Source organism: Oncorhynchus gorbuscha, linkage group LG03 (genome assembly GCF_021184085.1).
Source record: "Oncorhynchus gorbuscha isolate QuinsamMale2020 ecotype Even-year linkage group LG03, OgorEven_v1.0, whole genome shotgun sequence".
Classification (NCBI taxonomy): Eukaryota; Metazoa; Chordata; class Actinopteri; order Salmoniformes; family Salmonidae; genus Oncorhynchus; species Oncorhynchus gorbuscha.
Genome location: NC_060175.1, coordinates 47,431,873 through 47,444,774, shown reverse-complemented (window position 1 = coordinate 47,444,774; position 12,902 = coordinate 47,431,873). Strand labels below are relative to the sequence as shown.

At 45.3% G+C, this 12,902-nt stretch overlaps 1 protein-coding gene across 3 annotated transcripts in view; it reads left to right on the top strand.

The window, feature by feature from the left end:
* Positions 1 to 4,405, top strand: part of LOC124031458 (cadherin-4-like) — a 258,408-nt gene extending 254,003 nt beyond the window's left edge. For all 3 annotated transcript variants that reach the window (XM_046342698.1, XM_046342697.1, XM_046342696.1), the window contains 4 exons: positions 1,521 to 1,754; positions 1,876 to 2,015; positions 2,209 to 2,373; positions 2,558 to 4,405. In XM_046342698.1, coding sequence (XP_046198654.1) covers positions 1,521 to 1,754; positions 1,876 to 2,015; positions 2,209 to 2,373; positions 2,558 to 2,764 — 746 coding nt within the window. In that variant the 3' untranslated portion in view covers positions 2,765 to 4,405. The remainder of the gene's footprint in view (positions 1 to 1,520; positions 1,755 to 1,875; positions 2,016 to 2,208; positions 2,374 to 2,557) is intronic.
* Positions 4,406 to 12,902: the final 8,497 nt, after the last annotated feature.

Genomic DNA, 12,902 nt, shown 5'->3' with positions numbered 1-12,902 from the left:
TTTAAAAAAAGTTTGATTTTGATCTGTTAATTATTTCCTGGGATGAGCTAGTGTACAAATCCCACAAAGCATCTACATGAACAAATTGACAGATCTATGCATCATTTCCGTTATCAAGAGGGACAAGACAGGGATGCCCTTTGTCTAGTTATTTATTTTCTGTAGTCACAGAACCCTTAGCATCAGTAATTAGAACTCATGGCTCAATCTGGGGCATAGAGATTAGTGGAGATCAACATGTAATGTCATTGTATGAGGATTACATTTGACTTTATTTATCTGTCTTTTCTTTTACTACTGTTGGACACATATGGTGCTCTATTTAAAGTCAATTGGGAGAAAACTGAAATAATGCCCATTTCTAATTATACTTCTCAAGCTTAGAAAGTACATTTAAGTGGAACTAGACAAAGACACATATGAAATACCTGGATGTCCTGATGCCATGCAATCTGGAGGAGGCATATAAAATCAATTACTTTCCTTTAATAGATAAGATTGAATTCAATGTTCAGAGATGGAGATCTCTCTCAATATCTATGTTACATGTAGGTAGAGTCAACACAATAAAAATGTATATATTACCAAGATTGATGTATTTATTCCATGCCCTGACAGTTTCAATTTCATCCAACCTTTTGAATAAATGAAATGGCCTGGGGGTCTTGGACTACCTCATATGAACATGTATTACTGTGCTACACATCTGCATTCACTTAAACAATGGACAGCAGACTATCCTGGTGCATGGAGGAGTATTGTAACAAAAAATGTATTACCGTATGATTATTTAAGATAATTCATAGGACTGTAATGTAATGTCACATTTTGGTTGGAGATGCAGAAAGCTCAAAGGAACCGTTTTATTGCACATGCTGTGGTCCTGTGATAAACGGACACCATTGTGGGATCATGTATGAGCTGTCATTTCATTGTGTCTAGGAATTTACATCCATTTCTGTCCGTTGGGAAATGTAAATATTGGTGATCAATATCAGAGAAGGTTTTGTAATCTAGGTCTAATTGCTGCAAAGAAAATGTATATCCATGAAATAGTAAACCTCATATTCACCCTCAATAAGAAACTGGAGGACTGAACTATCTGGCTACATACTGTTGGATTTTGTATATTATAAAGCGAAATAAAAACCAGATGTGTTTGACGAAATTTGGAAACCATATGTTGATCACCTCGGGGAATGTGTTGTATAGCGTGCGTTTTGTTTTTGTGTTTTTGTGTTGTGAGGTGCTGTGGAAATCATATATTTTTTTAAACTGATACTCTTGGTTTAGGTTGAATGAGATATCCTGTGCTGTAGCTGTGTGTGTATTGAGCTACAGTAACTGCCTGTGTATTATTCAGTATGCATTTGCATGTATTGTATCTCTGCAGTACTGCTCACATAGATGACTACAGTAAAACCCCAGAATGGTCAACTGTTTATATTTTACACCATTGCTATCGGATACTGGGAGCTTCACGCAGTGACGGGACATTGTGTCTGTGTGATTATGTGCAGGTGACTATGCCCAGCTGAGACTGAGGATTCCCTACCTGGATGCAGGGGTGTATGAGGTTCCCATCATAGTGTCGGACTCTGGGAACCCGCCCCTCTCTAACAGGTCTATGATAAAGGTCAAGGTGTGTCCGTGTGACGACAACGGAGACTGTACTACCACCGGAGCTGTAGCCGCCGCTGGACTGGGGACCGGAGCGATCATAGCCATACTCATCTGTATCATCATACTGCTTAGTGAGTATAATACACACTTATACACACACACACACCTGTGCTGTAGGTGTCATTGACTGTGTCAACATGCTACTCCCAGCCCTCCTCTGTCTACCCTGCTGATGTGCTGTGTGTGTTGCAGCAATGGTACTGGTGTTTGTGATGTGGATGAAGCGGAGGGAGAAGGAGCGTCAGGCCAAGCCCCTGTTGATTGACCCAGAGGACGACGTCAGAGACAACATCCTGAAATACGATGAGGAGGGAGGAGGAGAGGAGGACCAGGTCAGTGATATACACATGCACTAGGACTTCGTTTAACAACGCAGCCATACTTATAACCTGATGATGACCACGATGATGACGACGACAACGATGATGTAGATGTAATGTTTAAAAAGTACTGTGATTGGACTCAGACACTTTCTCCGCCATTCTTACACTTACACTGAGTCCCCTTCCTTGTCTGGTGTTGCAGGACTATGACCTAAGCCAACTGCAGCAGCCCGAGGCTCTGGACCACATCATCTGTAAACCAACGGGGGTGCGCAGGGTGGACGAGAGGCCTGTCATCGCTGAGTCCCAGTACCCAATCAGACCTAGCCTGCCTCATCCCGGAGATATTGGAGACTTCATCAACGACGTATGTTAACTATTAGACATTGTTCATCTCAAAAGATCATTCAAGTTTGTTAATGTTCACGTCCTTGTTGTACTTAACAGTGATATCTTTTCAAAAGTTTTCAAACACAGTAGCAAGGCACAGTAGAAGTATTTTGCCTTCCTCTCCTCAGTATTAACTAACCCTCTATGTGTTTCCCTCTCAGGGTCTGAGGGCAGCAGACAACGACCCCACAGCCCCGCCCTATGACTCCCTGCTGGTGTTTGACTATGAGGGCAGCGGCTCCACGGCCGGCTCCGTCAGCTCCCTCAACTCCTCAAGCTCAGGGGACCAGGACTACGACTACCTCAACGACTGGGGCCCCCGCTTCAAGAAGCTGGCTGACCTCTACGGCGGAGGAGACGACGACTGAGAAAGGGGTGGGGTACGGAGGGGGTCCGGGGGGAGGGTTTGGGGTCAGATGCTCCTCGAAACCACAGGCAGGGCCCAAGCAGTACCACATTAGATATTTCCATAGTAGACCAGTGAGGACAGAACGGACGTTAGAGACTGTTCTAGAACACGGCCTGTGACCTCACCAGGTTCTGCTGCTACTCTATTCTGGCTTTTTTAGTGGCAAGTTTTTAGTGTGTTTTGTTTCTCACTCTACTGAATTTCAAGCTATCTGGGGACACAAGGCACGTCTGAGAAACAGGAGTGATGATGCTCGTTTGGCTTGGATGGTAAAAAGGAACAGGACAAACCCGTCTCTTTTTGGCCTAACACTGAACAGAGTGTACAGAAAGACACTTTCTCTCTCAACTTGAATTTCATTAGAACAGAAGCACTGTCGTTTTATAAAGTGCCTTTTGTGGTGTGTTTTGTATTGGACTCCTGCTATCTCAGGGTTGTTTGCCATTGGAGTGGTTTCGAGCGGCACACTCCCTTGTAACCTCCATGCCCCCAACCTTCATATGGCTCCCTCTCCTCTTCTCTCTGGTGTAGAAAGAACTACTGTACCCAGCAGCAACACAGAGAAGTGAACCTCACAACGAGGGCTGGCTGCAGGTTAAGATCAGTTGAACTCTGACCTTTTGGAGCATTTTGGGGAAGTACAACTAAAGCAACCCTCTGTCAGTGAGACCTGATACACACTAGGGTGATCGAAGACTTTCCCAAGCATCATCCGGTCAACACAACAACACACTGACATTGGGTGTGTGAGTGTATGTGGTTGTTTTTATAAATGTGGGGGTTTTCTAACAAACAGAGAATGCCTGCCTTTCCTCTGTGAACTCAGTCTAGGAGCATTTACGTTTGGACGCTTGCCTGCCCTGTACGGTTTTGTGTTGCTTTCCACACTGTAAAACTTATATAGGCATGATCTGAGTAGTGAGACAGTATGAGACAGTACGACTTTAAATGGCTTGGAAAGAAGGCACTGAAAAAGAAGCGTTATAAGGATTTTTTTGCCTTGAACATTCCCATTTTTTAGGTCAACAAAACAATTAAAAGGTGCATGATTTTTTTCCAAAATGTTTTACTCAACGCACTTGTTCTTATGTGGTGAGAATGTTTAAAAAAATAGTAAGCTGAAAATATATGAATATACTCTGTAAAAAGACATTCAAAAAAGAAAATGCTGTAAGATACCTATTTTTTGAAGTATTAACAACCAAAAGGTTGATGCTCTTCAATGGGCTGAATGACATTTTGGCCCGGCCATTTTCAATGTGTGCGCGTGTTTCTTTTCTAATTTTGGTCAAGATGCTGTATGTAGGTTTCTTTCAGTTTATCTGTTTTTCACACAAAAAAAATTGTTGGTTCTTTTTTAAGAATTAAGAAAGCTTTGTTATAGTTCAGTTTTTTTAATATGTCAAATGCAGCCCTCTCTTCTCATGTGTCTTTGACGCATTCCTGTCGGCCTCTGAAGTTGGAACTGTTCAAGGGTTAAACAGCCATGCCTGCTGATAGTTGTTCTATTATTCAGTGTATCTGAATTATTTTCTTCATTGATCTGGATATGTGCTTTAGAAAATAAATGAGACATGTTTTAAAAATGTGGCACCTTACTTATTTCTACCCTGTTCAACCATCAGTGTTCTTCACTCCCGACTTTCTGAGATTACACCCTCCTGGAATATACTCTTGATACTATTTTTTATCTTAAACTTGGCCATTGGTTATTTTGCACCCTCGCTGAATGACTGACTGTACTATTCTCTGTTTGTGTTTTTGCTGGATGACAAGGCCTGACGGTTCTAACTCCCTGTACACTGCAGAGCTGGGTCACAACGTGTGTTTGTGTCCATCCCTGTGATTTCAATTAGTCAGCTGAGGCCCCAAAAAGTGGCGGGGGAATGGAAGGATTTTAATCCTCCCCGGCTGTGTGTCTATCAATTAGCCACACCATTAATCCCCAGGACCTAATCTCATTAGATAGAGAGCCTTTAATGAGACACCCAGAGAGAGAAATTATATATATATATATATATATATATATATATATATATATATATATATATATATATATATATATATATATATTATTTTTTTAACCTGTTTTAGACCCAGGTCCACTCAGAACCAACCCTGGAGAAAGAGAGAGAGAAATTTAATAAGGATTTCCTTCCATTCATACGGTGAAGCACAGCAACCATACTAACAAGAAGATTCCATCACCAATGAATGGCATTGCTTTTGCACAAGAAACTATTAAAAAGTAATAATTGTCTTCAGATGATGATGCAAATGGAGAGTTACTTCGGTTTCTTCAAGGGTCAAGCTACTTTGATATATTGGCAAACAGTTCCTGTGGCCCTGTCCTGCACACTTTGAATCCCACAATCACACCGGCGTGATTTAGTGCTTTCAACCCCTTAAACAGTGTGTGTTTGAGTTACAGACTTCTTTTTTTTGTATTGGTTTTGTCTATTTGTGTTCTTCTGCTTCAGCTGATACCAACCATTAGTATGTGTGATTAACAGGGGGTGAGCTAGAGCGGATTGTGAGATAAGGGCGGATCCCGAAAACGGTTCTTCTCACAAAAATGTCTGTAAAATCCATACGGTTTGAGCGACATACTATTATGAGCCCACTATGAATAGCGGAGACTCTCACAAATGCGCATGTTTGCTCAATGTTTTGTTCGAGGACGTTCACAAGTCAAACAAGTCATTAGAAAGTAAGGTTTCTTCTACATAGAATATCATAGGAAATCCCAGGACATAGTGTCTACAATGCTGACGTAGTTTCTGTCACAAACACCACACAGTTGTCACTAAGTAGTTGGATATTCATTTTCTACTGAGCAAACCATTTCTGTACTTACAGCATTCTTATAAATTCATTTTCTATTTGGTTTTTGCTCGACGTTTGTGACTCGTTTCAAGAAAATAGGTGTATGTCGCAGGTCACTACTTCACAGGAGAGCCGTTTTTTTATAAAAATGCATGTGACCTTTCATGTGCCTTAATAACAAACTAGTATGGCATATGTAAATACTAATACAATTGTTAAATTACGAGCCTAGTTGGTTTAGCCACAGAAAAGTCAGCAACCTTCCCCCTAGCCATGATTGGCTGAGATAATGAGTGGAGTGGACATGCCGAGAGATGAGTTTGGATTGGTCTGCTATATAGCATACTTCTGTCTATTTGAGCTGGTCTGTATGTGTAGGAACTCCTGTTTAACCTTAGCTTTTTATAAAAATGTATCGCGTAGTAAAACTGGATAAGTGTTGCTCTCCACTTTCTGGAGGACCGAGTTTTGAAATCTGTGGAATTTGAGTATCATAGCTAAGGAGATGGAGAAAACACCAGTCTCTGGATTACATCTTCAAACTAAGGGCAACCATGGCATCCGTGACAGGGAGATGCATCCACCCTTGATGTATATGTGTAAGATAGTCTAGCTAGCTACATTTTCAGATATTACACGTTTATAATTTTGACAGAAAGTGGTTTAATTTCAAGTTAAAGTGTACTGGTAGCTAGCTAACGTTAGCTGGCTGGCTCGCTAGCTAACGTTACATGTATGATCTTATTATTCGTATTGCAGAGCCAGTTGCTTTGCTAGTTTTAGTCTAATGTTAGCTAGCTAACATTGAACCTGGTTGGTTAGCTACCTGCAGATTCATGCAGGGTAGTAACATCATGAGTTGGGATGATGCTAAATTGTTTACCTAGCTAGCTCACTACATGTCTTAACTAAATGGTTAACAAAACCATTTCAGATTTGTTTGTAAATTCAGTCTGGCCATCTACTCCGATTTCAGAGCACTCTCATCTGAGTGTGCCAGAGTGCAGAATAACTGATGAATTTACGAATGCTCAACACCCGTTGAATATGGCCGGTGTCAGCGAACGCCGTCAAAAAAGCGTAATGAAATTGCTGCCAGCAGCACAGTTAGTCACCAACGCTAGGACAAGTAAAATGGTCAGAGTTTGGGTGGGGGCTGAATCTTAAGAGGGTGTGAACGATGCTGAATGGGTGTGGGCAAAAAGCTCTCCAGTAGGTGTAACAAAAATTCAAAGACCATTTTCTCAAAAGTGAGGTTACAAGTTTGTCAACTTTCAAAGCAGAATTACTTTCCCATTATTCCTCAAATGTAGTGTATGATATACCATTTTGTAGCTCTGTGTGTCTGCTTTTATCCAATGTAAAAAAACACAATTTCAAATTTTGCTACATAAGACCAAATCAAGGCAGTCGGTCACATTTGTCAATAAAACTCATGAATGCCATTGTTAATGTTAAATGGTTTTGTGTTCTACTTTTAGCCCTAGTTGTCCTGAAAATAAAATGGTAAAACACTTCATTGTGAGGCTAAATATAAGGGCTAGACATGCAGATAAATTAATGTAGTGAAAGAAACCAGATTTTTTATTGGGAGTCCCTATGACTGATAAGGTTTAAAGAGTTAAAGAGAGAGTAAAGCAAAATTGATGTGGATTATTGATCAATTGTGTATAGGCTACTGAGCAATAGTTTAGCAGTTGGCCATCAGCCAGCCCCTTATGTGTTGTAAATAAAGTTTTCCTTTTCAAATGCGCTCAGCCCAGCTCTTTAATTTCCTCCCCATAAAGGCCTCGTCTCTTGGGCCGGCAGAGGGAACAATCCAATCTGAGAAAGACCTGGACCACTGGGTGTTGGTGGTGCCCTGGTAACTGACTGTTTACAATTTAGTGCTGATGGGGCTGCTCCGGTCCCTTGTACACCGGGTCTGTTGTGCTGACACAGTGGGGCACTCCTGCTATTTTAAGATCAGGTCGTGAATGAGATCAAGGCTGCGATTCAATCAGATTAAGCGTTAACCGACAATAGCAGACACCCGCATAGCTGGTGTTTTGGCGGTGTCGCCGGTGTAACTGCATTAAGAGCTGTCAAATCGGTGAGCGGCTGCTCGTGTGTTTATCACGAAGCTACACCCCTCCCACTCGTGTCAGAAGTTCGGAACGAGAAAGTGTAGGCTGTATAGCCTATCGAAATAATGACAGTCAAGTTTAAAATCATTAAACGAAGCAAATAAAGATGTATATCAGTTATCGAGGTGTAGAGGCTGTATGGGATTGTTACTAATGCGACTCGCTGCATCCAATGGCAGTGTCCGCAATAGCCTACTGCACAGGGCAGTGTCCGCAATAGCCTACTGCACAGGGCAGTGTCCGCAATAGCCTACTGCACAGGGCAGTGTCCGCAATAGCCTACTGCACAGGGCAGTGTCCGCGATAGCCTACTGCACAGGGCAGTGTCCGCGATAGCCTACTGCACAGGGCAGTGTCCGCGATAGCCTACTGCACAGGGCAGTGTCCGCGATAGCCTACTGCACAGGGCAGTGTCCGCGATAGCCTACTGCACAGGGCAGTGTCCGCGATAGCCTACTGCACAGGGCAGTGTCCGCGATAGCCTACTGCACAGGGCAGTGTCCGCAATAGCCTACTGCACAGGGCAGTGTCCGCAATAGCCTACTGCATAGGGCAGTGTCCGCGATAACCTACTGCACAGGGCAGTGTCCGCGATAGCCTACTGCACAGGGCAGTGTCCACGATAGCCTACTGCACAGGGCAGTGTCCGCAATAGCCTACTGCACAGGGCAGTGTCCGCAATAGCCTACTGCACAGGGCAGTGTCCGCAATAGCCTACTGCACAGGGCAGTGTCCGTGATAGCCTACTGCACAGGGCAGTGTCCGCGATAGCCTACTGCACAGGGCAGTGTCCGTGATAGCCTACTGCACAGGGCAGTGTCCGCGATAGCCTACTGCACAGGGCAGTGTCCGTGATAGCCTACTGCACAGGGCAGCTTGTGGATTTGACAACTCTAACGCAGTTCCACCTCTGACATCGCCAAAACAACCGCTGTACAGATTTTGGCAAAAGAGGATCTGATTGAACTGGGCCCCAAAGCAGGAGAATCTGATGTGAATCCTCAGAGTAGAGAGTAAGTCCAGTCTAGTAAGTCCAGTCTAGTTCTGTCCGCATCCCAGTCTACCTCTGGCTGCTCATCTGAAAGGTTTGCAGTGGTGGGGAGAGAGATGGAGCAGATACCAGATGGGTCTCAACCTGTCAAACTCTGTATTTATGTAAATAACATCTTTCAGATGTTAGTTTACCCATCACATACCAAACTACCATAGACTTTGCAAACTTTCCACCAGAATGTGCTTGTGTATCTGTTAGTAGGTCTATCTCTGCAAAGTACCACTGAGTTGCACTAAAACCCCTTGTTGAATAACTGACTTGCAGCATCTACCCTTCCCAATGTGGTGTTAGTGCCTTATCTGGTCCTGTCAGAGTGTGGTGATTTTGAGCAAGCCCACTTTGAAGGGTTTAGAAGCCTTCATCCATGGCTAATGCAGACTGGGGTGTAGAGTATGTCTGCTCTGTCTGCTATTTCCATTCAATCGCATTTCCATTCGTCCAGCGTCAGTACAGGCATGCAGACCAGGGCTTCACATGAACAATCAATTGGAAGCAGAGTGATTAGTATAAATAAGTCATCAGCCACCATGTGTACTAGCATTAACTGTGTATGTGTAAAGATATCACAGTAACATGATGAAGAGTAATGCCAAACCTAACTGACTATGTACCTGCTGACCCCGTTTCCTCAACGCATTGTGGTGTCTGTCGACAAATTTCGAATAAAGATACATCGTATTTAAAGGGATGGCTTAAGATAAATGTACTGAAAACCCTATTGACTGAAATGAAAACTCCATGAGAAAATCCGTAGAAGGGATTTCGGCTGTTACTTTTATTCAGTGCGCGAAAGGTAGCCACACCTGTAGAACACATTACGCGCTTGCAGGTTAGTCTGAATACCAACTACTGAGAAGTGCGCAGGAAAAGTACACCTTTCCTAAGTCTGAATCGGGGCCCCAGGTGATGAGCCTGAGAGACACTGCCTAGGGGACTAGTCAGCAGCATGACACTGTGTGTGTGTGTGTGTGTGTGTGTGTGTGTGTGTGTGTGTGTGTGTGTGTGTGTGTGTGTGTGTGTGTGTGTGTGTGTGTGTGTGTGTGTGTGTGTGTGTGTGTGTGTGTGTGTGTGTGTGTGTGTGTGTGTGTGTGTGTGTGTGTGTGTGTGTGTGTGTGTGTGTGTGTGTGTGTGTTGTGTGTGTGTATGGCCTGCAGCAGTGAGATGGTCTGAATGAGGCCCATTAAAGAGGCCAACAGGCTATTAACCCCAGATTCAATACTTCACAGGTTCAGCCACAGTTATGAACCCATTCCGGCGGCAGTCATAAACACTGGGCTCATTTGCAGGGCAGAGCAGACCGCTTCACTCGACCCCAATACTCATTAACCCACTCTGGAACAGTAAAAGACATGAACGAGAAAAGACCCCAATAAGTTAGCGTAAATAAAGAACGAGGGCTCTATTCAATATGTATCGCGGAAGTTCAGCGCTAATTGAAATTTAAAGGCAATGTTTAGCGTTGGCGGAGGCTGCATTCACAGTAAATGCTGTACATGTCGGCTCAATCAGAAATTACCTTTACATTTCTGTAGCAAAGTCTGTAACGGTCAGGCGATACAGTTTGAATAGAGCCCTAGGTGTTTTTCCTCTTCATGGAGATCAAGGCCAGCTGCTAGATGATCTCTGACTTGTTACTTCAAACGGTAGACTCCTCTTAACCTCCCCCTGACCTCTGGTCCTCTAGGACTGAGCCTCCTCTTGATTTGAACCATGGTTAACCTTTAACCATCATGAAGTCAGATAGTTACATACACTTAGGTTGAAGGCATTAAAACTCGTTTTTCAACCACTCCACAATTTCTTGTTAACAAACTATAGTTTTGGCAAGTCAGTTAGGACATCTACTTTGTGCATGACACAAGTCATTTTTCCAACAATTGTTTACAGACAGATTATTTTACCTATAATTCACTATATCACACTTCCTGTGGGTCGGAAGTTTACATACACTAAGTTGACTGTGCCTTTAAACAGCTTGGAGAATTCCAGAAAATTATGTCATGGCGTTAGAAGCTACTGATAGGCAAATTTGTAATGATATTCGTCTGTTGTTTGAAGTGAGTCAGACCGAAATGCAGCGTGTAGGTTACTCATGACTTTTAATGAAGAAAATGCTGTACATGAAATAACTGAGAATACAAAACAACAAATGAGTGAAACTACTTACAGCCTATCTGGTGACTAACACAAAGACAGGTACAATCGCCCACGAAATACAACGCGCCCTCAAGCTACCTAAATACGGTTCCCAATCCGAGACAACTAGAATCAGCTGACTCCAATTAGGAATCGCCTCAGGCAGCCAAGCCTAACTAGACACACCCCTAATAATACACACTCCCAATTAATACAAACCCTAATACGAAATACAACATATAAACCCATGTCACACCCTGGCCTACCCAAACATATAACAAAAACACAAGATACAATGACCAAGGCGTGACAGAACCCCCCCCTAAGGTGCGGACTCCGGGACGCACCTCAAGAACATAGGGAGGGTCCGGGTGGGCGTCTGTCCACGGTGGCGGTTCTGGCTCGGGACGTGGACCCCACTCCATAAATGTCCTAGTTCCTCCCCTTCGCGTCCTAGGATAATCCACCTTCTCCGCCGACCATGGCCTAATAGTCCTCACCCTGATCCCCACATAACTGAGGGGCAGCTCGTGACCGAGGGGCAGCTCGGGACCGGGGGGCAGCTCGGGACAGAGGGGCAGCTCGGGACAGAGGGGCAGCTCGGGACAGAGGGGCAGCTCGGGACAGAGGGGCAGCCCGGGACCGAAGCAGCCCAGTACTGAGGGGAAGCCCGGTACTGAGGGGAAGCCCGGTACTGAGGGGAAGCCCGGTACTGAGAGGGAGCCCGGTACTGAGAGGAAGCTCAGTACTGAGAGGAAGCTTAGTACTGAGAGGAAGCTCGGTACTGAGAGGGAGCCCGGTACAGAGAGGGAGCCCAGTACTGAGAGGAAGCTCAGTACTGAGAGGAAGCTCAGGCAGGTAGTAGGCTCCGGTAAATCCTGGCTGGCTGTTGGACCTGGATGATTAAGGTTGTCTGGCCGATCTAGAAGATCTTGGCAGACTGGCACTTCTAGCGGATCCTGGCAGACTGGCACTTCTGGTGGATCCTGGCAGACTGGTGACGCTGGGCCGACTGGCAGCGCTGGGCAGACAGGAGACTCCGGCAGTGCAGGAGAGGAGAAAGGCTCTGGCTGCGCTGAACAGGCGAGGCGCACTGGACGCGCTGGGCCGACTGGGAGCACTGGTGGCGCTGGACAGACAGGAGACTCCGGCAGCGCAGGAGAGGAGAAAGGCTCTGGCTGCGCTAAACAGGCGGGAGACTCCGATAGCGCAGGAGAAGAGAACAGCTCTGGTTGCGCTAAACAAGCGGGAGACTCCGGCAGCGCAGGAGGGGAGAAAAGCACTGGCTGCGCTGAACAGGCGAGGCGCACTGGAGGCCTGGTGCGTGGTGCTGGAACTGGTGGTACTGGCGCGAGGACACGCACAGGAAGCCTGGTGCGGGGAGCTGCTACCGGAGGACTGGTGTGTATAGGTGGCTCTGGATAGACCGGACCGTGCAGGCGCACTGGAGCTCTTGAGCACCGAGCCTGCCCAAGCTTACCTGGCTCGATGCCCACTCTAGCCCGGCCAATAGGAAGGGCTGGTATAAGTCACAGCTGGCTCTGCACCCGCACTGGAAACACCGTGCGCTCCATAGCATAACACGGTGCCTGCCCGGTCTCTCTAGCCCAACGGTGAGCACAGGGAGTATGCACAGGTTTCCTACCTGGCATAACTATTCTCCCTTTTAGCCCCCCCCAATAAATTTTTTGGGGTGACTTTCCGGTTTCCAACCGCGTCGTAGTGCTGCCTCCTCATACTCATGCCTCTCCGCTTTAGCTACTTCTATTTCTTCCTTGGGACGGCGATATTCTCCCGGCTGCGCCCAGGGTCCTTTTCCGTCTAATATCATCTCCCAAGACCAGAAGTCCTCATATTGCTGCTCCTCACAATTAACAGGGAGAGTAGGCTCAGGTCTGACTCCTGACTCTGCCACTCTCTCTCTGCGCTTTCCCCGTTACCTACGGTTTTCGCTC